A 26207-nucleotide genomic window follows, 5' to 3' on the forward strand; every position below is an offset into this window, starting at 1 on the left:
TTGCGATCATCCATGCTAATTTTGGTTAGCCTGTCTATGAGCTAATCTTTTTATATTAGCATTAAGCTAGTGGTATTAGAGCTCAACCCTCATTCTGCATAACTGTATTGCTTTTTTCAGTTCATTCCAAACCAAATTATTCATTTAACGCGATTCCTACATTTATGTGCACTTCATGTAAATATATAATGTACTTTCCTTGGTGTGATTAATTTTACAGTACCTCCAAATTTGGAGAATAGCAACAAAACACCCCAAATTATTTTTTTCATCTCTAACTCAAAACAGACTGTTTACATATTTGGCAAAGTAACTTTCAACATTCAAGAAGAGCAGAATATAGTGTATTTTTTGTTACCTTTTACAATAAGCAGCAACAATTGAAATCGCATTGAACAAAGGAAGCACAGTCTACCATGTCAAATTGTCTGTGTGTTAAACATTGCTAATAAAGCAGATTCCGATTCTCATAACAAAGAACAAAATATGTTATTATTAATATCTAACACATTTGTTTTTAAATATACATTCATTTGTTGAGCCTTTTTATTGAAATTATATGTATCATTACATATCAAAATTATCATGACATCATATATATGATGATGTCATATTGACCACACCCCTACTCACGCCTCCACTGCCACATATTTAGTGGCCATCTGGGGGAAACCCTGGACCATTTATCCACTTTTAAAAAGGTCTAAGTGGACAAAAACAAACCATTCCTTATGCATGTGCAGTGTAATGACAGATAAAACACAAGACTGCACAATTTATCTTTTAAAAGTAAGTGCACATATTTTAAATATGTTCAAAAGTTTTATAGGTGTGTCGTATTCACCCATTGCTATCTATGGCTCACAGTGCTGTCGCAATGTGTCGACACTGCTCACTCTCATGACTTACTAATCTATTTGCTAATGTCCTCTTATCTGGTTACTCTCTTCTGCTGTAACACGTTCTTGTTAGATTTTTGTTAAACTGTACAAAGCACTTATTGTTTTGTAGTTTCACTACTTCACATTCATGGCTTTTTGTCTTCTTGTCTATTGTCAGTAAATACTAGGGATTTGAATCAAAAAACAGTTCTCCCAGTATTTCAATTCCTGGAAATCATTTACCAATTTTGTTTCTGTTGGCACGCATGATGTCACCACGCCCCAAATGTCTAAGGTGAAAGCTTTCTGACCTTGGACACTGTGGATTGTGGACAAAACTGACTTTTTATATAAAATCTTGTACACTTTGTCTTTAAATCATTCGTTCTGTTCATTTGGTATCTTATTGCTTTGTATTTTATTTACTTACACGTAAGTAAAATACATCTGACCTAATATTGTCTGTTTATTTACAAAATATGTCATCAGCCGGATTTGTATAAACTACTCTTAACTGTGAAATGCAGTGGAAACACAAACTGCACATGTTTATAAGAACCTAGACTTCCAAAAACTAAAGGTTCCAGGAACCCAAAGTAAACAAGCTGCATCATTGTGAGTTCCCTATGCCGCTTAAGACCATTTAACAGCAGCTGGATGCCTGCATTGCTGCCATGACGACAAAGTGCTGGCGGAGGGGAAAGCAGACTTGACTTTAAATGTCACAACTCTGTTGTAACCGCTAAGAGATGGCAAAACAACGGCATGAAACAACCATTTAGCTGCTCCTTAGAAACACAACCCAACGCACAATCTTACAGGAGTCACTCTGGAAACTGCTTCCTGGAGAGCATACAGACACAAATTATTCCAAACTGTTTAAAAAAAAAAAAATCAGCCTTCATTGATTTTAATGTTAAACATTTTCCACAGCGCGCAGTATTCTCATGCTTCATTCCCAAACAGAAGCAAGGGAAATTGAGGTGGACAGTCCAAATGGTGATGCTAAGTGGCTTTCAAATGGTACTTATTTTCACAAGTGGTGCATGAATGTCACACTTAGTGATGCTGCTGATGTTGAAAGGTCTCTGGCCGGGTTGCAAATACGCCGCTGAAATAATTCTCAGCTTGCTGTCAGGCAGACTTTGAGCTCAGGGGAAGGCACTGTGCATGTTTGCATCCGTGAATAAAATGTAGCATCTACTCAAACCTAGCCAGTTCCCCCCCCCCTCCCTTCAAGCGTCAAACGCAAACAGCTGCAGCTTCTGCATGATCACCGAGTGAAAAGGAACTTCAGTTGGGGCCTGTGAGCAAACTTCTTGATTTCATTTCCTCTCACCACATCTGACTTTTCAGGAAAACCACATCCTGGCACTGGTTCCCTAACTGCTTCAGTTATGTGATAGCTCCCCTCGGGGAGCCAGCTTCAAAGCTCTCGAGAGGTAAGGTGCTCAGTGAGGTCGTGCGGCAGCGTCACACTGTGCTGGACTTTTTTATTATTGCCAGTGTAGCACATGAGCTCCATTTCTAACAAACAAACTAACTCCAAGAGAGTAAACATGAGTATTTGGTGCTGAACTACACACACAACCCTAAAGGAATGATGACCTTGATCTGTCTTTTATTGGCGCCAATCACCCGGACACTCTTCACTCAGCCACCGCCTGCTGACACGAAGGTTGTCGCACTCAGAGAAATCAATATTGTGCAATTACTAAGCTCCACGTGGTGTATCGTCTACAAAGGTCAGGTTCACAAGGTATAATACTTGAGGTGATATCAAACACTACAATGTATATTCATTTTCTAGCCGTTATCGTGTCCAAGTTTCTACAGTATATTAATAAGCTTCAATAATGTGGCTGTCTGGAACAATGACACCACTGTGGTTCCTGCAAGGCAGTTTGTTCGTACTAACACATTGTGCCTTTATTTAAAGAAGATTTTTTTCAAGCTCCTGTTTGGCTCAAGCCCTCAAGGCTGGAGGTAAGAGTGCCGCCTGTTGCTTTGACAACTCTGATATTGGTTACTTTCCTGCAAACAATGTTTTTGTGCAGTGGTCAGCCCGTCTGCCTCACAGTCAGGAGATGTAGGAACATCTCAGTGTGGAATTCGCAGGGTTCTCCCCCGCACTTGTGTGATGTTTTCTCCGGGTATGTTCAACCTAGCACGGGGTTAGTGCATGTGCCTCACAATACGAAGGTCCTGAGTAATCCTGAGTTCAATCCCGGGCTCGGGATATTTCTGTGTGGAGTTTGCATGTTCTCCCCGTGACTGCGTGGGTTCCCTCCGGGTACTCCGGCTTCCTCCCACCTCCAAAGACATGCACCTGGGGATAGGTTGATTGGCAACACTAAATTGGCCCTAGTGTGTGAATGTGAGTGTGAATGTTGTCTGTCTATCTGTGTTGGCCCTGTGATGAGGTGGCAACTTGTCCAGGGTGTTCCCTCACCTTCCGCCCGAATGCAGCTGAGATAGGCTCCAGCACCCCTCGCGACCCCAAAAGGTACAAGCGGTAGAAAATGGATGGATGGATGTTCAACCTAGGCCTGGGCCAATAATCAATAAGTCAATTAATCGAACTATGTACACACATACATACATATACACATACATATATATATACACATACATACATACATATATATATACACACACATACATATATATATACACACACATACATGTGTGTATATACATGTGTGTGTATATATATATAAATATATATATATATATTAGAGATGCGCGGATAGGCAATTATTTAATCCGCAACCGCATCAGAAAGTCGTCAACCATCCGCCATCCACCCGATGTAACATTTGATCAGAACCGCACCCGCCCGTTGTTATATATCTAATATAGACGATGCAAGGCATTAGTGAGGTTATAAAGCTTTTGCCTGTTAAAGAAAGGAGACTGATCCAATGCAGCACAGACATTCGCGTGCCACGCTGTCACAACCCAGACGCACACCAGTGCGCAATCATATGGGAGCCGCGCTGAGCGCACCTCCAAGCGCGTCTCGCTGCCGGCGACGGCCGGGTATGGGCCTGACGCTCCAGCGCCATCCATTTTCAGGGCTAGTTGATTCGGCAGGTGGGTTGTTACACACTCCTTAGCGGGTTCCGACTTCCATGGCCACCGTCTAGCTGCTGTCTATATCAACCAGGGTGAGCCCCACCCCTTTCGTGAGCGCACTGCGCGCGGAGTGACCCCTGTTACGCGCCCCCGGCAACAGAGGTGGCGGGCAGGTAAGCTGCGCGGGCGGAGCGCACGGAGTGACCCCTGTTACGAGCCCCCGGCCACGGGGGTGGCGGGCAGGTAAGCTGCTTACCTGCTGCGCGTGACGCCGGCCGCGGCGAAGGCGGACGAGGCGGGGTGTCGGTGCGGTGGGCGCGGTGGTGACCCTGGACGTGCGTCGGGCCCTTCTCGCGGATCGCCTCAGCTACGGCTCCCGGTGGGGCCCTCTCGGGGGAAGGGGCCTCGGTCCCGGACCCCGGCGAGGCGTCCCTTCTCCGCTCCGTAAAAGTGTCCATCTCTTTTTTTTTTTTTCTTCTGTTGTGGCATATGCTGCAGGTGCCTGCTCGTTTTTCGTATGTGGGTAACAACATTTAACTATGTATATATATTTCCGAATTGGTTTAACTGCCACCCGCCTGAATCTATTTAAAATCAAATTTTTTTTTATTTCAACCACCCGACCCGACCCGCGGATAAAATCTAATTGTTTTAAATTTCATCCGCCCGATCCGCGGATAATCCGCGGACTCCGCGGTTGTGCCCGCAAACCGCGCATCTCTAATATATATATATATATATATATATATATATATATATATATATTTTAGGGCTGCAACTAACGATTAATTTGATAATCAATTAATCTGTCGATTATTACTTCGATTAATCGATTAATAATCGGATAAAAGAGACAAACTACATTTCTATCCTATCCAGTATTTTATTGAAAAAAAACAGCATACTGGCACCATACTTATTTTGATTATTGTTTCTCAGCTGTTTTTACATGTTGCAATTTATAAATAAAGGTTTATCAAAAATAAATAAATAAAAAATTTTAAAAAAATTAAAAATAAATAAAAAAAGCCTCTGCGCATGCGCATAGCATAGATCCAACGAATCGATGACTAAATTAATCGGCAACTATTTTTATAATCGATTTTAATCGATTGGTTGTTGCAGCCCTAATATATATATTAGGGGTGTGGGAAAAATCGATTCAAATTAGAATCACAATTCTCACATTGTGCGATTCAGAATCGATTCTCATTTTAAAAAAAAAATCGATTTTTGATTTTTTTTAAATTAATCAATCCAACACAACAATACACAGCAAAACCATAACAATGCAATCCAATTCCAAAACCAAACCCGACCCAGCAACACTCAGAACTGCAATAAACAGAGCAATTGAGGAGACACAAACACGATACAGAACAAACCAAAAGTAGTGAAACAAAAATGATTATCAACAACAGTATCAATATTAGTTACATTTTCAACATAGCAGTGACTAAAAATCACTCATTGACATAATCATTAGACATTTATAAAAAAACAAAACAAATGAACAATAGTGTCACAGTGGCATACACTTGCATCGCATCTCATAAGCTTGACAACACACTATGTCCAATATTTTCACAAAGATAAAATAAGTCTTATTTTTGGTTCATTTAATAGTTTAAAAAAATGTACATTATTGCAATCAGTTGATAAAACATTGTCCTTTACAATTATAAAAGCTTTATACAAAAATCTACTACTCTGCTTGCATGTCAGCAGACTGGGGTAGATCCTGCTGAAATCCTATGTATTGAATGAATAGAGAATTGTTTTGAATTGGGAAAAAATCGTTTTTGAATCGAGAATCCTGTTGAATTGAAAAAAAAAAATCAGTTTTGAATCGAATCGTGACCCAAGAATAGATATTGAATCGAATCGTGGGACACCCAAAGATTCACAGCCCTAATACATACATACATACATATATACGCACACACATGGCTCGAATTTAACCACGGCAACCGCAGCATTTGCTGCGACCGCCCTTGTGACTTGCTGTAATGCCCGAAAAAGTTAACCAGCATTTACGGCAACAACATGCCGTGACTGTCCTTGACTTTTTACTTGTTAAAGGACTAGGGATGTAACGATAAATGGTATAATGATAGACAGCGGTAGAATTCCAGACGGTTAGTAACACCGTTTAAATGCTCTATTTACCTAAAAGCCATCATTTATTAATGCATTTTAGGCAACTGCTTACTTCCTGAATACTGACGCGCCGCAGCATCTGCGCATGCGCACTAGAGCCGGCTCGAGAAACATGGCGGCGACTCCATGGACTTTGCTTTGAAAATATTCCCTCCGAGCTAACGGAGCCGATCGCTTCGTTTCAATCGCTTCTACTTCCGTGGAGTCTCAGTGTGCAATTAAGAGCGCAATGCCGTTGTAGGAGAAAAATATTTGATGTTGCAGTTTAATTTTGAACGTGCAGCTGGCGTCCTTCCGTCAGCTGCTGGGACAGAGTTAGCATGCAGCAGGCGATGTGTTGCGAACTTTGCAACGACTTGTTTATTATAAAGTTTGTAGTTTGTTTGCGGGGATGCTCACTCGTCCTTTAATTTAACTGCTAACTTTCTTAGTGTTCCAATAACATCATTACTAGCGAAAATGTTTTGTCATTTCATCGAATTGATCGCTGGCTGAGTTGTCAGTGAGGCACACAGATTGTGTGTTAGATGTGAGAGGTATCACTCTTTATTTTTGTCTCGTTGCACTGAATGAAGTACATGGTGGTTGTTGAAGAACAAAGATTGTTTATTTGACTGTATCTTCATTAGCCAAACGGCTTTGTGTTTTATATTGATATCAAAAAGTAAACACCACGTTTTTTTTTTTACATTACTTGTGTTTTTTTCCATTCCACAAAGTAATCACTTTAATAACCATTCACGTGACATAGCATTTTGTTAATGTTTTATGGTGTATAATTAATTCATATATGACATTTCTGCTCAAACTCTCAATGGGTCGGTCCTGATACAGCATGTACATGTACACAGATTAGTACAAGCAAATGTACATAACTTAAAAAACACCTCTCTCTGTGAAAATGTAAAACTAGAGAAAGGCATCATGTAATTAAAAAGGTGCTATTATTGATGAACAAAAACACAAATATTTGTCAGTAAATATATAGATCCAGAATCTAGAGCATTTTTATTAGATATTACAAATTACATGATGACCTCGCATTCACACCCCAACACTGTTTTACCAAACAATGAATAATCATGATTAATAATTGTGATTTCAACATTGATAAAAAATAATCTTTATTATTTTGCACATACTCGTGCAGTCCTATGTACAAGACTTGACCTCATATATGAACACAATTTTATCTATATGGACAAAAAGTGCAGTTACGTCTTATATCCATAAGATGCCATCTTGCGAATTTTTCACATTTATTTTTTATTTATCTATAGTATTATTTTGTTTCTGCCATATTACTTTGTTTATAATGCTTGTGTTGCTTTGATATGCACATTCAACTTTCCACTTGAGGTACATACATACATTTTGAATGTGTGTGTTTAAAAAAAAAAAAAAAAAAACTTGGTTAAAGGATTTTAGTATAAGCAGTTTTTGAAACTGCACATTTAAAATTGCCGCGATAAAAATAACTGATAATTTTGGTCACAATAACCGTTAAAAGAAATGTTCATACTGTGACATCCCTATAATGGACAATTGTAACTTAATTGTTTCATCGAATAAATTCATAAAAACACAGAGACATTACTTTTTTTCTTACATTTTCAACTGTAAGAACATAAATAACGTTAATCGGTATAAACAACATGGGCGCAGCCATTTTGGAAGCGTGTGTCAAACATTAACAGACAACGAGAACAGCCGAGAGATACACTAGTTGCATCAGGGTCTAAAAGGACGTCAGGTGTTCGGTGAATTTAGGTCAGGCACTTGCCTGGTAGGCCGGCAAAGAAAGTAATGTTTGCCTAGGTGCCCTTCCAACTTGCCTTGGTGCCCTAAAATATGAGCCCTCCTTTAAGGCAACACTTGCCTTGACCTTAAAAAGTTCAAATTCAAGGCCTGCATGTATGTATATGTCTTTTCCGGCCAAATTTTCAGTGCATCATTAGTCAATAGTGCGCAAATAATAAACTATACATTTATACTATAATGTTAATGTGTATGTTAGTGTGTTATGATGGTAATTTTTCCCATGGTCTGTGAACACACCGTATCGGAGGAGAATAAACAAGTGTTGTGTGCCTAGGAGTGAAGCACGGAGGCAGACCCGTGTGCTTGGAGGAAATACTTGTTGGAATTGGGCCAGTTATCAAAAAACTGGTAATAAAAGAGACAAACAAAGTCAGAAATTGTTTTCTTCTGGACGCTAAAATACATTATATTTAGGGATGTCCGATGATGGCTTTTTGCCGATATCCGATATTCCGATATTGTCCAACTCTTTAATTACCGATATCAACCGATACCGATATATAAAGTCGTGGAATTAACACATTATTATGCCTAATTTAGACAACCAGGTATGGTGAAGATAAGGTCCTTTTTAAAAATAAAAATAAAATAAAATAAGATAAATAAATTAAAAACATTTTCTTGAATTAAAAAAAAAAAGTAATACAATATAAAAACAGTTACATAGAAACTAGTAATTAATGAAAATGAGTAACATTAACTGTTAAAGGTTAGTACTATTAGTGGACCAGCAGCACGCACAATCATGCGTGCTTACGGACTGTATCCCTTGCAGACTGTATTGATATACCGTATTTTCCGCACTATTAGCCGCACCTAAAAACCACAAATTTACTCAAAAGCTGACAGTGCGGCTTTTAACCCGGTGCGCTTTATATATGGATTAATATTAAGATTCATTTTCATAAAGTTTCGGTCTCGCAACTACGGTAAACAGCCGCCATCTTTTTTCCCCATAGAACAGGAAGCGCTTCTTCTTCTACTGTAAGCAACCACCCGCCCGCGTAGAAGAAGAAGAAGCGCGCGGATATTACCGTACGTTTCATTTCCTTTGTGTGTTTACATCTGTAAAGACCACAAAATGGCTCCTACTAAGCGACAGGGATCCGGTTCATGAAAAGACGCAATCTCTCCATCCGCACACGGATTACTATTTCACAGCAACTGCCTAAAGACTTTCAAGAAAAGCTGGCTACTTTCCGTGCATATTGTAAAAACAAGATAGCTGAAAAAAAGATCCGGCCAGAGAACATTATCAACATGGACGAGGTTCCACTGACTTTTGATATTCCTGTGAACCGCACTGTGGATACAACGGGAGCACGTACGGTGAATATTCGCACCACAGCGAATGAGATGTCATCCTTCACTGTGGTTCTAGCTTGCCATGCTAATGGCCAGAAACTTCCACCCATGGTGATATTCAAAAGGAAGACCTTGCCAAAAGAGACCTTTCCAGCCGGCGTCATCATAAAAGCTAACTCAAAGGGATGGATGAAGAAAAGATGAGTGAGTGGTTAAGGTAAGTTTAAGTTTACGCGAAGAGGCCGGGTGGCTTTTTTCACGCAGCTCCGTCCATGTTGATATACGATTCCATGCGCGCCCACATCACGCTGGTTTTAATATATTATTAAAGTTTGACTGACCTATTTGACTGTTTTTTTGACATTCCTTTAGCGCAGTTAGATGCGGCTTACAACACGGGGCGGCTTATAGGTGGACAAAGTTTTGAAATATGCCGTTCATTGAAGGCGCGGCTTATAACCCAGGGCGCCTTATGGTGCGGAAAATACGGTATATTGAAATATAATGTAGGAACCAGAATATTAATAACAGAAAGAAACAACCCTTTTGTGTGAATGAGTGTGAATGAGTGTAAATGGGGGAGGGAGGTTTTATGGGTTGGTGTACTAATTGTAAGTGTATCTTGTGTTTTTTATGTTGATTTAATAAAAAAAACAAAAACACGATACCGATAATAAAAAACCGATACCGATATTTTCCATTATTACATTTTAAAGCATTTATCGGCCGATAATATCGCATTAGCACCCCCAGCTCCCTCATCGCCTTGAGTGTCGAGACACTCAAGCGACTTTATCCCTACTTTTCAAATATTAAAAATGGCCATACTTTTATCCAACAAACCTTCTTTTTTTTTAATCGAAATGTTAACCCCGCTTTAGGTTTAATATTCGGGGGTTTATTGTTTGTAAACACTTTCGGTGCTGTTTCTCATGTTGTTCTGTCGTCAATCGCAAACGAGAACGGTACTCTTGTATTACGTCATCACAGAAGTCTCGTACGATTTGGTATTTTGTATCAAATGTACAATCAACCGATTCATGACTTTCCGACCATATATCGACCGATCCATACTATATATAGATCGATCAATCGGCTCGCCAAACGATGTATTCATATCTCTTACGTTAAAATCGGTTATCGGTTTGTACCGAAAAACTTTCACACACCTAATATCTACACCACAAGGACTAGATTAAAGTCATCATAGGTCCACCCATCCATTTTCTACCGCTTGTCCCTCTCGGGGTCCCAACATTCACGCTGAAGTTCACACTATAAGGACAATTTAAGACCAAGAAAAAACATGATCCACTTTCTGTACAACTGCAATAAAAGGAAATGCATCATTTGAATTACATAGTTTTTGTGACTCGGTGTGTCCAATTAATTATTACTGTCATCTAGTGCAGTGGTCCCAACCTTTTTTGCACTACGGACCAGTTTAATGTAGGCATTATTTTCAGGGACCGGCTTTCCACAGCAAAAATAAGTGCATTAAAACTACAACTCACTATAACGCTGAATTAGTGGGAGCCCTGAGCTTGTTTCTTTGGAATGAGATCCCCAGCAGGTTACCATCAATCTGCTGTGGACTGCAGATGAAAATCAGCCTTTGGCTACAATCTGTCACATTTATGTATTGTATCATGTCACAAAGTTATAACAAATATAACAAGTGGCAACTTCCTATGAGGAGTTTTATTGTACATCTACAAACAAGCTTATTGGTGTGACTAGTGCAGGGGTCGGCAACCCAAAACGTTGAAAGAGCCATATAGGACCAAGAATACAAAAAACTAATCTGTCTGGAGCCTCAAAAAATTAAAAGCCGTATATAAGTCTTATAATGAAGGCAACACATGATGTAAGTGTCTATATTAGATGTATTAGCCTACTATCAAAATGACTGTGTCGCAGGCTGAAGCAAAATTGACAGAAATGTTGAAATGTAATATTTATTCTACACATTTTTACAACATTAGAAACCATTAGTAAATCAGAGGCTACTTAGATGGTGAGATAACTCCTGGAAATTGCTGGCTTTTAATGGCCAAAGGTACAGATGTGTGTGTCTAAGGTAAAGGAAACTGCAGGGTGTCGTCTTCTAATAGATTTATTACAATCTTTGCAAGCTGGGTAACGTTTGCTGTGGTCTGGAACAACATGGCAACAAACAACTATGAGAAATGCAGCCACTATTACATACAGATATTGTGTCATGAGACATGCAAAACTAAATTATATACAAAAAGGATATAAGTAAAGGAAATTAAATGAGCTCAAATATACCTACAAATGAGGCATAATGATGCAATACGTACATACAGCTAGCCTAAATAGCATGTTAGCATTGATTACTTTCATCTCCGTAATATCGCTAAAATTCGTTCCATTTTGTCCACTAGCGACGCTGAGATCATTATTCATGCGTTCGTTACGTCTCGTCTCGATTACTGTAACGTATTATTTTCGGGTCTCCCTATGTCTAGCATTAAAAGATTACAGTTGGTACAAAATGCGGCTGCTAGACTTTTGACAAGAACAAGAAAGTTTGATCATATTACGCCTATACTGGCTCACCTGCACTGGCTTCCTGTGCACTTAAGATGCGACTTTAAGGTTTTACTACTTACGTATAAAATACTACACGGTCTAGCTCCAGCCTATCTTACCGATTGTATTGTACCATATGTCCCGGCAAGAAATCTGCGTTCAAAGAACTCCGGCTTATTAGTAATTCCCAGAGCCCAAAAAAAGTCTGCGGGCTGTAGAGCGTTTTCTATTCGGGCTCCAGCACTATGGAATGCCCTCCCGGTAACAATTAGAGATGCTACCTCAGTAGAAACATTTAAGTCCCATCTCAAAACTCATTTGTATACTCTAGCCTTTGAATAGCCCCCCTTTTTTTAGACCAGTTGATCTGCCGTTTCTTTTCTTTTCTCCTCTGCTCCCCCCTATCCCTTGTGGAGGGGAAGACACACAGATCCGGTGGCCATGGATGGGGTGCTGGCTGTCCGGGGTCGGGACCCGGGGTGGACCGCTCGCCTGTATATTGGTTGGGAACATCTCTGCGCTGCTGACCCGTCTCCGCTCGGGATGGTTTCCTGCTGACCCCACTGTGGACTGGACTCTTACTGTTATGCTGGATCCACTATGGACTGGACTCTCACAATATTATGTTAGACCCACTCGACATCCATTGCATTTGGTCTCCCTAGAGGGGGGGGGTTACCCACATATGCGGTCCTCTCCAAGGTTTCTCATAGTCATTCACATCGACGTCCCACTGGGGTGAGTTTTTCCTTGCCTTTATGTGGGCTATACCGAGGATGTCGTTGTGGCTTGTGCAGCCCTTTGAGACACTTGTGATTTAGGGCTATATAAATAAACATTGATTGATTGATTGATTGAGTTTGCAGCCATGCACTGACCAAGTATGCCTGATTAACATTCCAACAAGTCAATAACATCAACAAAGCGCACCTTTGAGCATTCACGCACAGCATACAACTTTTGGTGGACAAAACAAGACAAAGAAGGAGTGGAAGATTTTACATGTAAACAAACTGTTGCGTCACAGTCCACACTATGGTGAGTTCAAGAACCGCCGAAATTAGTAGAACAAAACGATGTAGCATACATACAAACATTTTAAATAGTGGACTTTCTAACTATTGGGAAGGTTTGTGTCATGTTTGTTCTCAATCAAAAGACATACTAAAACTAAAAAAATATTTTCCCCCCATCTTTTTCCATTTCTGATTCTTTTAAAAAAATGTTCCATGGAGCCACTAGGACGGCGCTAAAGAGCCGCATGCGGCTCGAGAGCCGCGGGTTGCTGACCCCTGGTCTAGTGGAACAGGCGAAAGTTAAGTAGAAGAAAATGTAGTCGTTTACAATTTATTTAATGTTTCTGTGCGGCCCAGTAGCAAATGCGTCACGAACCGGCATCGGTCCCCGGACCGGTGGTTGGGATCACTGATCTAGTGTACATTTATATAGCTTGTATTTTAAAAAAACCTTTTAAATCTACCAGTGAACAATGTAGAAGATCGCAATATGTATCACCATATCACAATACTGTATTGAATCGTGACTCCAGGAGTAAAACACTTTATTTTATTGTTTTCGTTCCATTCATTAGTATTTCCAATAGTATTCCCCAAAATCCACAAAACATTTGGGATTATTCAGGCCTATCTTAAAATATCCTTACAATAGTCTGGTTAAGGATAGGTCAATTTGGGCTACTACACTGGAAATGACTTTCTTCGAGCTTCTGGTTGACTTATATCGGGGTCAGCAACCCGCGGCTCTTTAGTGTCGCCCTAGTGGCTCCCTGGAGCATTTTTAATAAAGGATTGAAAATGGAAAAAGATGGGGGGAAAATACAAACAAACGCAACCGTTTGTTTACATGTAAAATCTTCCACTCCTCCTTTGTCTCATTTTGTCCACCAAACGTTTTATGCTGTGCATGAATGCACAAAGGTGAGCTTTGTTGATGTTATTGGGGACGGCGTGGCGAAGTTGGGAGAGTGGCCGTGCCAGCAATCTGAGGGTTCCTGGTTAAATCCCCACCTTCTACCATCCTAGTCGCGCCCATTGTGTCCTTGAGCAAGACACTTCACCCTTGCTCCTGATGGGTCCTGGTTAGCGCCTTGCATGGCAGCTCCCGCCATCAGTGTGTGAATGTGTGTGTGTGAATGGGTGAATGTGGAAATAGTGTCAAAGCGCTTTGAGTTCCTTAAAAAGGTAGAAAAGCGCTATACATGTATAACCCATTTACCCATTTATTGACTTGTTGGAGAGCTAATCAGGCTTATTTGGTCAGAGCTTGACTGCAAGCTAATCAATGCTAACATGCTATTTAGGCTAGCTGTATGTACATATTGCCTCATTTGTAGGTATATTTGAGCTCATTTAATATCCTTTACTTTTATCCTGTTTTTATATAATTTAGTTTTGCATGTCTCATGACACATTATCTGTATGTAATATTGGCTGCATTTCAGATAATTGTTTGTGTGCCATGTTGTTCTAGACCACAGCAAACATTACCTAGCTTGCCAAAGATTGTAATAAATATATCAAAAGAAGATTTATTACAACCTGCCGTTTGCTTTAACTTTGACACACACATCTATACCTTTAGCCACAAAAGCCATTAATTTCCAGGAGTTATCTCACCTTCTGAGTAGCCTCTGATTTACTAATGGTGTCTAATGTTGTAAAAATGTGTAGAATAAATATTAAATTACAACATTTCTGTCAACGAAGATTTGCTTCCGCCTGCGACACATAGTAATTTTGATAGTAGGCTTATATAGCTAATATAGACACTTACATCATGTGTTGCCTTCATTATAACACTTATATAAGACTTTTAAAGTATTTTTGATAGTAGGCTAAAATAGCTACTAAAGACACTTACATCATGTGCATACTTGCCAAACATCCAGAATTTTCCGGGAGACTCCCGAAATTCAGCGCCTCTCCCGAAAACCTCCCGGGACAAATATTCTCCCGATTTCCAGATTTCAGTTTATCCAGGACAGTTCGAAGGGGAAGGTGTATGCTTCCTGTAAATTTTGTAGAACAGACTTCTCCATTGAACAAGGTGGCCGAACGGATATACTCACTCATGAACGGCTAGCGAACCACAAGGCGGCAGCAGCGCACCACCGGTCCCAGCCCAGTATTATGGGCCACCTCGCTAAATGGAGTCCCGAGGGTGTAATTTATGCAGAGACAAAGATGGCTATGCTGATAGCTGGAAGCAACATCCCGTTCTCATTTGCGGATGTCTACAACAAATCCGTGAAGAATATGTTCCTGGATTCAGAGATCGCTCGCCAGTACGCAAACGGCAGAACAAAGGCTACTCAAATAGTGAAAGGTAAGTGTTTTTGTTTTTTTTAGTAAGCAGCAAGCACAGTACAGTTAGAACAACTGTGTTTTCATTACTGTGTATTTGATCAAGTCTTTCAAGTACAACAATGAGTAGATGAGTGTTATGTGTGTGTATATGTGTAAATAAATGAACACTGAAATTCAAGTATTTATTTTATATATATATATATATATATATATATATATATAATACAATAAATATATGTATACATAGCTAGAGTTCACTGAAAGTCAAGTATTTCTTATATATATATGAAATACTTGACTTGGTGAATTCTAGCTGTAAATATACTCCTCCCCTCTTAACCACACCCCCCGCCCCCAACCTCCCGAAATCGGAGGTCTCAAGGTTGGCAAGTATGATCATGTGTTGTCTTCATTATAAGACTTATATACGGCTTTTCATTTTTTGCGGCTCCAGACAGATTACTTTTTTGTATTTTTGGTCCAATATGGCTCTTTCAACATTTTGGGTTGCCAACCCCTGGTCTAGTGGGACAGACAAGTTAAGTAGGAGAAAAATGCAGTCGTTTACAAATGATTTAATGTTTCTGTGCGGCCCGGTAGCAAATGCGTCAGGGACCGGTGGTTGAGACCACTGATCTAGTGTACATTTATATAGCTTTTATTTTAAGAACCCTTTTAAATCTATCAGTTTACCATGTAGAACAGGGGTGTCAAACGTAAAGCCCGCAAAAAGGTTTAATGCAGCCCACGGGATGAGTTATCAAAGTACAAAAATTAGCCGACATTTTTGAATGAAAAAACTGCTGTTCTAAATGTGTTCACTAGATGTTGCAATAACAATTATTTGTATCTTTGAAGATTATGCTATATATGTAAAAAAATATATAAACCACATGATGTTAGTGCACCAGTCGGGGAAAATTAGCAAACTACATAAATAACATCCAGTAATTTTATTTTCATATTATTTTTTTTTTATCTTGATAGATTGAAAATTATCACCAATGAGTTGACTGATGAACATAATCACATAATTTATTCAGAAAGTATAAATAAGAACAAATAAAGGTAGAATAATATTAACCACAACATGTAAGTGTAAAAAAAAACATTATGATTTGTGCATTTTCAGAATGTGACTGTTCTATTTTTAAACAAAAAAAAACAATCTGAAGTTGTCTTTATTTTAATAATAAATAATAAAAATGGATTAGATTTTATATCGCGCTTTTCTATTGTTAGATACTCAAAGCGCTCACAGAGAAGTGGGAACCCATCATTCATTCATTCACACCTGGTGGTGGTAAGCTACATTTGTAGCCACAGGCGAAAGCGAGGCTGCCAGTTTGCGCCTACGGCCCCTCCGACCACCACCTATTATTCATTATTCATTCACCAGTGTGAGCGGCACCGGGGGCAAGGGTGAAGTGTCCTGCCCAAGGACACAACGGCAGCGATTTGGATGGTAAGAGGCGGGGAGCGAACCTGCAACCCTCAGGTTTCTGGCACAGCCGCTCTACCCACTACGCCATGCCGCCCCTTTCAAGTTATCGTGCCATGATTTTACCAGTCCGGCCCACTTGGGAGTAGATTTTTCTCCATGTGGCCCCCGATCTACAATGAGTTTGACACCCCTGATGTAGAAGATCGCAATTTATATCGCCATATTACAATACTGTATTGAATTGTGACTCCAGCAGTAAAATACTTCATTTTATTATTATTTTTTCTTTCCATCCAATAGTATTTACAAAAGTACCCCACAAAATCCACAAAACATTTGGGATTATTCAGGGCTATCTGAAAATATCCTTACAATTTTCTTGTTAAGGATCGGTCAATATGGGCTACTACACTTGAAATGACTTTCTTCAAGCTTCTGTTGAGCTTTTAGCCTGCTCAGTGGCCCTGTGGTTAGAGTGTAGGTCGTGAGTTCAAACCCCGGCCAAGTCATACTTGCCAACCTTGAGACCTCCGAAATCGGGAGATTGGGTGGGCGGGGTTAAGGGGGAGGAGTATATTTATAGCTAGAATTCACTGAAATTAAAGTATTTCTTATATATATATATATATATATATATATATATATATATATATATATATATATATATATATATATATATAGTACAGTAAACAGTAATGAAAACACAGTTGTTCTACTAACTGTACTGTACTTGCTGCTTACTTTAAAAAAAAATAACACTTACCTTTCACTATTTGAGTAGCTTTTGTTCTGTCATTTGAGTACTGGCGAAGAGTTAGTGCTGAGTTAGGAGCTTCTCCTGTTTAAGCGGACATGACGACAGCTCGTAGAGGACGTTAAAGGCAGTGCCTTTAAGGCACGCCCCCAAGACTGTGGTCCGGGTGGAATACGAGATATAATGACTGATGAACACCTTCGTTCGATAATGAAGGTTGCCTCAGCTCAAACCCTGAGCCCCGACATTAATGAACTAGCATCCAAGAAAAGATGCCACGTATCTGGCTTGGGCACATCAGATTAGATCAGTGTGTTGCAAACTGAGCAGTTTAAAGTCTTGAATGGTTGGTTTATTCATTGTTATTTTATTTTCAAATGTATTAGCCTGTGGAAAAAGTTAATGTTGATATTTACCTCAGAAGGCTGCAAATAGAAAATAGGCATTAAATTTTTATTTAAATTGTATTTGATATGCCATTGATATTTTTTAATTATTATTATTACTATTTGAAACTCGATTTTGCATGTCACTATAAAGTTATTTAAGCCTTGCTTGTTCAATATTCAATGCAAAACTTGTTTGGGTCCCTATTACAAGGTTAATTTGTTCTCTGTATTTGAGTTTGACACCCCTGCGCTACAGTATTAAAGTGCCGGCTGGAATAAACACACGCTGAGAAATAGCTCCATGCCTGCCTACTTTATGGGTTATAGATAAACCTATGGATAACGGACACATATATAATAGTCTCCTTTTCAGGTGAGAGACGATGCTAAAAGCGGTGCCTTTAAGGCACGCCCCCAATATTGTTGTCCGGCTGGAAATCGGGAGATTTTCGGGAGAATGGTTGTCCCGGGAGAGGCACTGAAATTCGGGAGTCTCCCGGAAAATTCGGGAGGGTTGGCAAGTATGGGCCAAGTCATAACAAAGACTATAAAAATGGGACCCATTACCTCCCTGCTTGGCACTCAGCATCAAGTGTTGGAATTGGGGGTTAAATCACCAAAATGATTCCCGAGCGCGACCACCGCTGCTGCTCACTGCTCCCCTCACCTCCCAGGCGGTGGAACAAGGGGATGGGTCAAATGCAGAGGGTAATTACACCACACCTAGTGTGTGTGTGTGTGTGTGTGTGTGTGTGTGTGTGTGTGTGTGACTATCAGTGGTACTTTAACTTTAACTGACTTCCGCCCGAATGCAGCTGAGATAGGCTCCAGCACCCCCCGCGACCCCGAAAGGGACAAGCAGTAGAAAATGGATGAATGGATGATTGGTTTAGATGGCCGCTACTTTCACAACCTGCAACATTTCCTGTCAACGTGGACAGTCTTCTGTCCTCTGATTGGTCAACAATGTTTACAGTATCCAATTAAGAACTTGATTATAAGAAGGTAGTGTACGGTACTGTAACTGCTTTGGTGATTTTGATGGGAGGAATGAATGTGGATGCGCTGCAGCAATACATACTAAAATGGTAAAATAAAATAAAAAGATGCACTCACAGTCCAGGTGTTTCTTCTTGGGTCCACTGACTTCATGCGTGGTAGCTTTGCACACCGCCTTGCTGATCGCCGAGCCGGTCATGCTGTGCTGAGCCGCCGCGATCCGATCGGTGATTGATTGGCCAGACATGGCTTCTCCGTCTATGCTTTTTCTCCACACACACACACACACACACACACAAAACAATGGGATCAATTGGGTAACTCCCAGTCGATGTGGAATACGTGTCTGCGGGGACACTTGTGCAGAGGATTCTTTGTCTAAATCTACCACAAAATATTCTCAGCTAGTCTGCGTTAACTCATGCTTCCGCTGCAATCCTCGACCTAAAAGAGAGACTCCCGCTGCGGTATTTGTTCACACCAGAAATAACCATGTGCTGAAATATAAACATACTTGTCCCGCTATGTCGCTTTGGTGATGTGTTTTCAGGGCAAAGAAGTGCACCTCAGGACTAAATCCACCCAACAAAGTTCCTCCTTCCTCCACGTCAACTTGTTAGCTCGTTAGCTGCTGCCGCTCGTAAAAGTGCCAGTAAACTCCTCCAAAGGGCGTGAAAAGTCAGTCTCAACCGCCAAGGACATTGCTGAAACTTTAAAGTTTGAAGAAAACAAAAACAAAAAAACAGCAAAAAATACCCCAGCGATGACAGGTGACGTCTCTACCGGTGCGGGAGCTCTCAAAGGGGCGGAGGGTAGCCGAGAGGGGCTAGCAGCGGGGATAGCTGGCGAGAAGCCGGCGGGGAGGTGGAAGTTAGAAAAAATGGCAGCAACCTCCGCCTGCCCTCTGGTTCGCTCGGCTCCGTCTTATCGCTGCCACCCCCGGGGTTACGGGCGACTTTGTGAAAGGACAGTGGGTCGTTCTGCTGGGGTTGGAAGTCCGGGCAGCGGGTCGGTCCTGACACAGAGACGACTTGTCTGGCGGCTGTCTGAGGCTCCACCGGACAAAATGGCAGCGTAAAAAAATCAGCTGATCTCACAACCCAGAGGCCTTCAAGGGACGATACTGAGGCTGGGAATTTTCAGCTTTCGGAGCATTCACTTAAAAAAAAAATTGTTTTAATGATAATTCATCCATCCATAAGAGATGTAAAAACTACATACAAAATGTTAATATTCTGTACACTACCTTTCATGTTTATTTAAAAGTGGTTGACGACATATTTATTTGTGATAAATGTGTGAATGATCACACATATGGTTTTGTACACCAAAATTCATCTGCAAACCCCGTTTCCATATGAGTTAGGAAATTGTGCTAGATGTAAATATAAACGGAATACAATGATTTGCAAATCATTTTCAACCCATATTCAGTTGAATATGCTACAAAATCAACATATTTGATGTTCAAACTGATAAACTTTTTTTTTTTTGTGCAAATAATCATTAACTTTAGAATTTGATGCCAGCAACACGTGACAAAGAAGTTGGGAAAGGTGGCAATAAATACTGATAAAGTTGAGGAATGCTCATCAAACACTTATTTGGAACATCCCACAGGTGAACAGGCAAATTGGGAACAGGTGGGTGCCATGATTGGGTATAAAAGTAGATTCCATGAAATGCTCAGTCATTCACAAACAAGGATGGGGCGAGGGTCACCACTTTGTCAACAATTGCGTGAGCAAACTGTTGAACAGTTTAAGAAAAACCTTTCTCAACCAGCTATTGCAAGGAAATTAGGGATTTCACCATCTACGGTCCGTAATATCATTAAAGGGTTCGGAGAATCTGGATAAATCACTGCACGTAAGCAGCTAAGCCCGTGACCTTCGATCCCTCAGGCTGTACTGCATCAACAAGCGACATCAGTGTGTAAAGGATATCACCACATGTGCTCAGGAACACTTCAGAAACCCACTGTCAGTAACTACAGTTGGTCGCTACCAGTGTTGGGTTAGTTACTGAAAAACAGTAACTAGTTACAGTTACTAGTTACTTTATTTCAAAAGTAACTCAGTTACTAACTCAGTTACTTACACCAAAAAGTAATGCGTTACTGTGAAAAGTAACTATTTAGTTACTTCTTCTACTTTTTTTTTTTAAAGCTCCCATTAATGCCCTTTTAGCCTTCATTTCAGTACTGTTATTGCACTGGAGAATAATACAATCTGTTGATCAACTTGACATACATTTGCATCACTGAACTCTGCTAAGCAATGTGCTCTACATACAACACACAAAGACAAAGATATGTTTCAAAGGGCCAATTTATTTCAGGCCAGAACAAATTGACAAAACTATTTTAAATAGCTGCAACATAACATACATAAGTAACAAACAGCATAATAACACTAACACTAACACTAACACTAACACTAACACTAACACTAACCACGTTAAACCCAGATTCCGAACTAATAAAGGTCTTAACTCATTCTCTTTCTATGCCACTTCAATATGGAATGCACTCCCAACAGGTGTAAAAGAAAGGGCATCTCTATCCTCCTTCAAAACCGCACTAAAAGAACACCTCCAGGCAACTACAACCCTAAACTAACACCCTCCCTTCCACATAATACCTCTTCGGATTGTAAATAATCAAATGTAGACACTTTTTCTTATACTTTCTGATCTCTCTCTCTGTGTCCACTACTTGCTGTACATATCCTACCAAGTCAGTCCTACACTGTTCCAATGTCCATTTCTCTGATGATGCAATTGTTGATGACTGAAGTGTTGATACCAACCAAACCTAACCCCCCCCCTCCATATCCCACACCCCGGATTGTAAATAATGTAAATAATTCAATGTATATACCCCGATGATTATCTTTTGTGATGACTGTATTATGATGTTAGTATATATTTGATAGTATATATCTGTATCTGGACCCCGACTTAAACAAGTTTAAAAACTTATTTGGGTGTTACCATTTAGTGGTCAATTGTACGGAATATGTACTGTACTGTGCAATCTACTAATAAAAGTTTCAATCAATCAATCAATCAATCAACAACATAGCTGTAAAGCTGGCTTCACCCAAGGAAGGCATACACAGAGCCTAACCAGGCAGATTTGAATTGTTGTTTTGGGCAGTAGACGGGATCTTTGATCCAAGACACAACTTACATTTAACTAAATTGTGCTCGACAAAAGAAAAGAAGTGAGAATATCTCATACTTGCCAACCCTCCCGAATTTCACTGCCTCTCCCTGGGACAACCATTCTCCAAATTTCTGCCGATTTCCAGTCGGACTTAAGGCACGCCCCCTCCCGGTCTGTGCGGATCTGAGTGGGGACAGCCTGTCGTCACGTCCGCTTGGCCAACCAAAAAGTAACCACAGAACACTATACCGTATAGTCGTATAGTGTTCTGTGGTTACTTTTTTGTTGGCCAACGGTTGTATTGCGCACCCCTTCCCCCCCCTCCCCTCCCCTCCCCTCCCCTTCCCACACTCAGACACACAGTCACACGCACACACAGAGAGCGCAGAGGAAGAATCGGAAGCACGTCCCTGCTTCGCTGGAATAAAACACACTCAGATCCTCAGTTTCTAGCCGATACTACATAAAAAATAACGTAAAATAACGAAGTAACGCATCATGAAGTAACGGTAACTGAGTTACTGACTATAAAAAAATAACGCGTTAGATTACTAGTTACCGCCGAAACTAACGGCGTTACAGGCGTTAGTCCCAACACTGGTCGCTACATCTTTAAGTACAAGTTAAAACTCTCCTATGCAAAGCGAAAACCGTTTATCAACAACAACCAGAAACGCCGTCGGCTTTGCTGGGCCTGAGCTCATCTGATGGACTGATACAAAGTGGAAAAGTGTTCTGTGGTCTGACGAGTCCACATTTTAAATTGTTTTTGGAAACTGTGGACGTTGTGTCCTCTGGACCAAAGAGGAAAAGAACCATCCGGATTGTTATAGGCGCAAAGTTGAAAAGCCAGCATCTGTGATGGTATGGGGGTGTATTAGTGCCCAAGACATGGGCAACTTACACATCTGTGAAGGCACCATTAATGCTGAAAGGTACATGCAGGTTTTGGAGCAACATATGTTGCCATCCAAGCAACGTTACCATGGACGCCCCTGCTTATTTCAGCAAGACAATGCCAAGCCACGTGTTACTGTACATCAACGTGGCTTCATAGTAAAAGAGTGCGGGTACTAGACTGGCCTGCCTGTAGTCCAGACCTGTCTCCCATTGAAAATGTGTGGCGCATTAGGAAGCCTAAAATACCACAACGGAGACCCCCGGACTGTTGAACAACTTAAGCTGTACATCAAGCAAGAATGGGAAAGAATTCCACCTGAGAAGCTTAAAAAATGTGTCTCCTCAGTTCCCAAACGTTTACTGAGTGTTGTTAAAAGGAAAGGCCATGTAACACAGTGGTGAACATGCCCTTTCCCAACTACTTTGGCACGTGTTGCAGCCATGAAATTCTAAGTTAATTATTATTTAAAAAATAAAAATAAAGTTTATGAGTTTGAACATCAAATATCTTGTCTTTGTAGTGCATTCAATTGAATATGGATTGAAAAGGATTTGCAAATTTATAGTTGATATTTACATCTAACACAATTTCCCAACTCATATGGAAACGGGGTTTGTATTCATTATTCAACAACTTCTTCTTCTTCTCCAGATTTTCTTCCACATTTTTCATCCGATTCAAACCATTCCAACTTTTCAGCCTATTCGGGAATCAACAATTCCCAGATTTCCCAGAATTCCAGGTTTTCCGGGACATTTTTCCCCATTCAAAATTAATTTGCCATTTTTTAAACTTCCACCATTTCCACAATGTTTCAATCAATTCATAACCATTCAACCTTAAAAACATTCCACCATTCTGGAAATTCAAAGTACGCCTTTTTCAAGTAAAAAAAAAATTCCAGGATTTTCCAGAATTCCTGGTTTTCCAATGCCCTATTTCCACCCTTTTTTCTGGTGACTACCCCTTCCACATTTTTCAACGCATTTCAACTGTTCCACTGTCAAAACATTCCTCTTAATCAGGACAAAAAACAAAGTTGTTTTTTGAACTGGAAACATTCTCGGTTTTCCCGAAATTCCAGGAATTCTGTAATACCATTTCTCAATTCAATATGTTACAACTTCAAAAATTTTTGGACCGATTTGAAAAATTCCAACACCAACAATTCATTCAGACCATTCAAGTTTTTTACAATTTTCCCAAAAATTCCCGCTTTTCCAGGAATTCCCACATTTTTGGGGAAATCCCCATGAAATCAATGAAATGTTCTTCCAAGTTCCACAACTTCCTCCCACCCCTACCAAGGACTGTTTTCACTGCTGGACTCTAGAAAGAGGTTCCGCAGTCTCCGTATCAGAACCTCCAGGGTCTGTACAGCTTCTTCCCTCAGGCCATAAGACTCTTGAACGCATCATAATTATCCCCTCAATTCCCCCCAAAAACGGATTAACTCGCTGGAATATAAAGACAATATAACATACATCCATAAACGTGGATGCATATGCAAAAGTGTAATATATTTATCTGTACAGTAATCTATTTATTTATATCCCCACATTATTGCTCTTTTATCCTGCACTTCAACGAGCTAATGCAACAACATTTTGTTCTTATCTGTACTGTAAAGTTCAAATTTGAATGACAATAAAAGGAAGTCCAAACCAGCAGTAACATTTATAAGTTTTAACCAACTCTTGGGTCGAGGAGCGCTAAATTGCGCAACCCAATAGTTGGGTTTGGAATAACCCAACATTGTAGTGAGCATAACTCAGCTTTTGTGTCAAATAAATTCAACCCAATAGTTAGCTTGTGAATCAACCAACATTGAGTGAGCATAACTCAACTTTTGGGTTAAATAATTCAACCCAATAGCTTGGTTGGGAATAACCCAACATTAAGTTATCATAACTCAACTTTTTGGTTAAATAATTCAAAGCAAAAGTTGGGTTGAAAAAATAAACCCAAAATGTTGAGTTAAAATAACTCAAATAAGGGGTTCCTACTTTTCTGAACCAGCCGTTGGGTTAAAATTGGGTTATTTTTTAACCCAACATTTTTTAGTGTGCACGTAAACGCACGCGTTCAATCTTTCTGTGTGGAGTTTGCATGTTCTCCCCCTGACTGCGTGGGTTCCCTCCGGGTACTCCGGCTTCCTCCCACCTCCAAAAACATGCACCTAGGGATAGGTTGATTGGCAACACTAAATTGGCCCTAGAGTGTGAATGTGAGTGTGAATGTTGTCTGTCTATCTGTGTTGGCCCTGCAATGAGGTGGCGACTTCCGCCCGAATGCAGCTGACATAGGCTCCAGCACCCCCCGCGACTCCGAAGAAGGGACAAACGGTAGAAAATGAATGGATGGATGAATGCATCACTGAGGCGTTCTGAAGAACAAAGCGACACCGTGCTGACGTCACTGCCATTGCTCTCAAGCTACATTTGTTGAAGGCGGATCCGTGTCCTTATTTGACTCAGGACTATACGGAACACGGTGTGCTGAAGCAGCTGGAACGCCCCCGGCCGCCACTACGAACACACACTCACACACACTCACACACACTCACACAAACTCACACACCCAGCCACGCTGCACCGTGAACGAACTCTATTGTGGTCATCACACACAGGATGTGAAGATTAACTGATGCAGACAGTCTTCCTCGTGTCCTTCATCATGAGCTGCGTGCAGCATGTCAGTGCAGCATGCATGAAGCATGTTGCACACGTTGACCTCCAGGGACATCTCTTCTCCATTTGATGTTTTTTTGTTTAACACTGAACTTGGCGTTCCGTTGGAAACGTGCCTGCTGCAATTTAACGGCACTTTTCTTTCATTCTCATGCCTGCAATCAAGAGATATCACTCTGAAGTGTGGAGACAATGCAGCTAACTCAAAGCCGACTGTCAGTCACTCCGCAGGGATTGTACATCTTGCACCTGACTTGCATGCGTTTGGGGGGGACTGCAGCACCCACAGGACATCAAATGATGCTCCTTTCAATCGCAGCTCCTTGGGGAGTGCGGGTGGGTTGGGGGCTCTGCCATGCAGGGAAGATGAGAGTCTGTTGCCATCTGCAGGAGAGGAAGCAGACTCTCAGTTGCCACGGTGACTGCGTGCATGCTGGCAGCCGGTGTTGCTACCTGGCAACCAGTCTATCAGCACATGATAGCACTCAAACAGTAGCCTTATGATTAAGTGAAGATGATCAAAATGTAAAAACTGCAGAACAACGCAGTATATGGGCAACCAACAATTGCTTTCAACCATAACAGCAATAATGAACATCATTTTGTATTGTATGATATGGTTTTTAACAAGTTGCATCACGTGGTTACACTTCAGCATGTCATGCTTCACTTTTTGCCACATTTTGTTATGTTGCCGCCTTATTCACTGGGGCGCGGCGGCGTGACTCGGTTGG

General features: G+C 40.6%; 1 protein-coding gene across 5 annotated transcripts in view; it reads right to left on the bottom strand.

The window, feature by feature from the left end:
- LOC133606786 (phosphatidylinositol-binding clathrin assembly protein) overlaps positions 1-19775 on the bottom strand; it is a 92601-nt gene extending 72826 nt beyond the window's left edge. For all 5 annotated transcript variants that reach the window (XM_061961115.1, XM_061961118.1, XM_061961116.1 and 2 more), the window contains exons 1-2: positions 19228-19775; positions 18831-18982 (exon numbers count right to left, since the gene is read on the bottom strand). In XM_061961115.1, coding sequence (XP_061817099.1) covers positions 18831-18960 — 130 coding nt within the window. In that variant the 5' untranslated portion in view covers positions 18961-18982; positions 19228-19775. The remainder of the gene's footprint in view (positions 1-18830; positions 18983-19227) is intronic.
- Positions 19776-26207: the final 6432 nt, after the last annotated feature.

Source organism: Nerophis lumbriciformis, linkage group LG05 (genome assembly GCF_033978685.3).
Source record: "Nerophis lumbriciformis linkage group LG05, RoL_Nlum_v2.1, whole genome shotgun sequence".
Lineage (NCBI taxonomy): Eukaryota > Metazoa > Chordata > Actinopteri > Syngnathiformes > Syngnathidae > Nerophis > Nerophis lumbriciformis.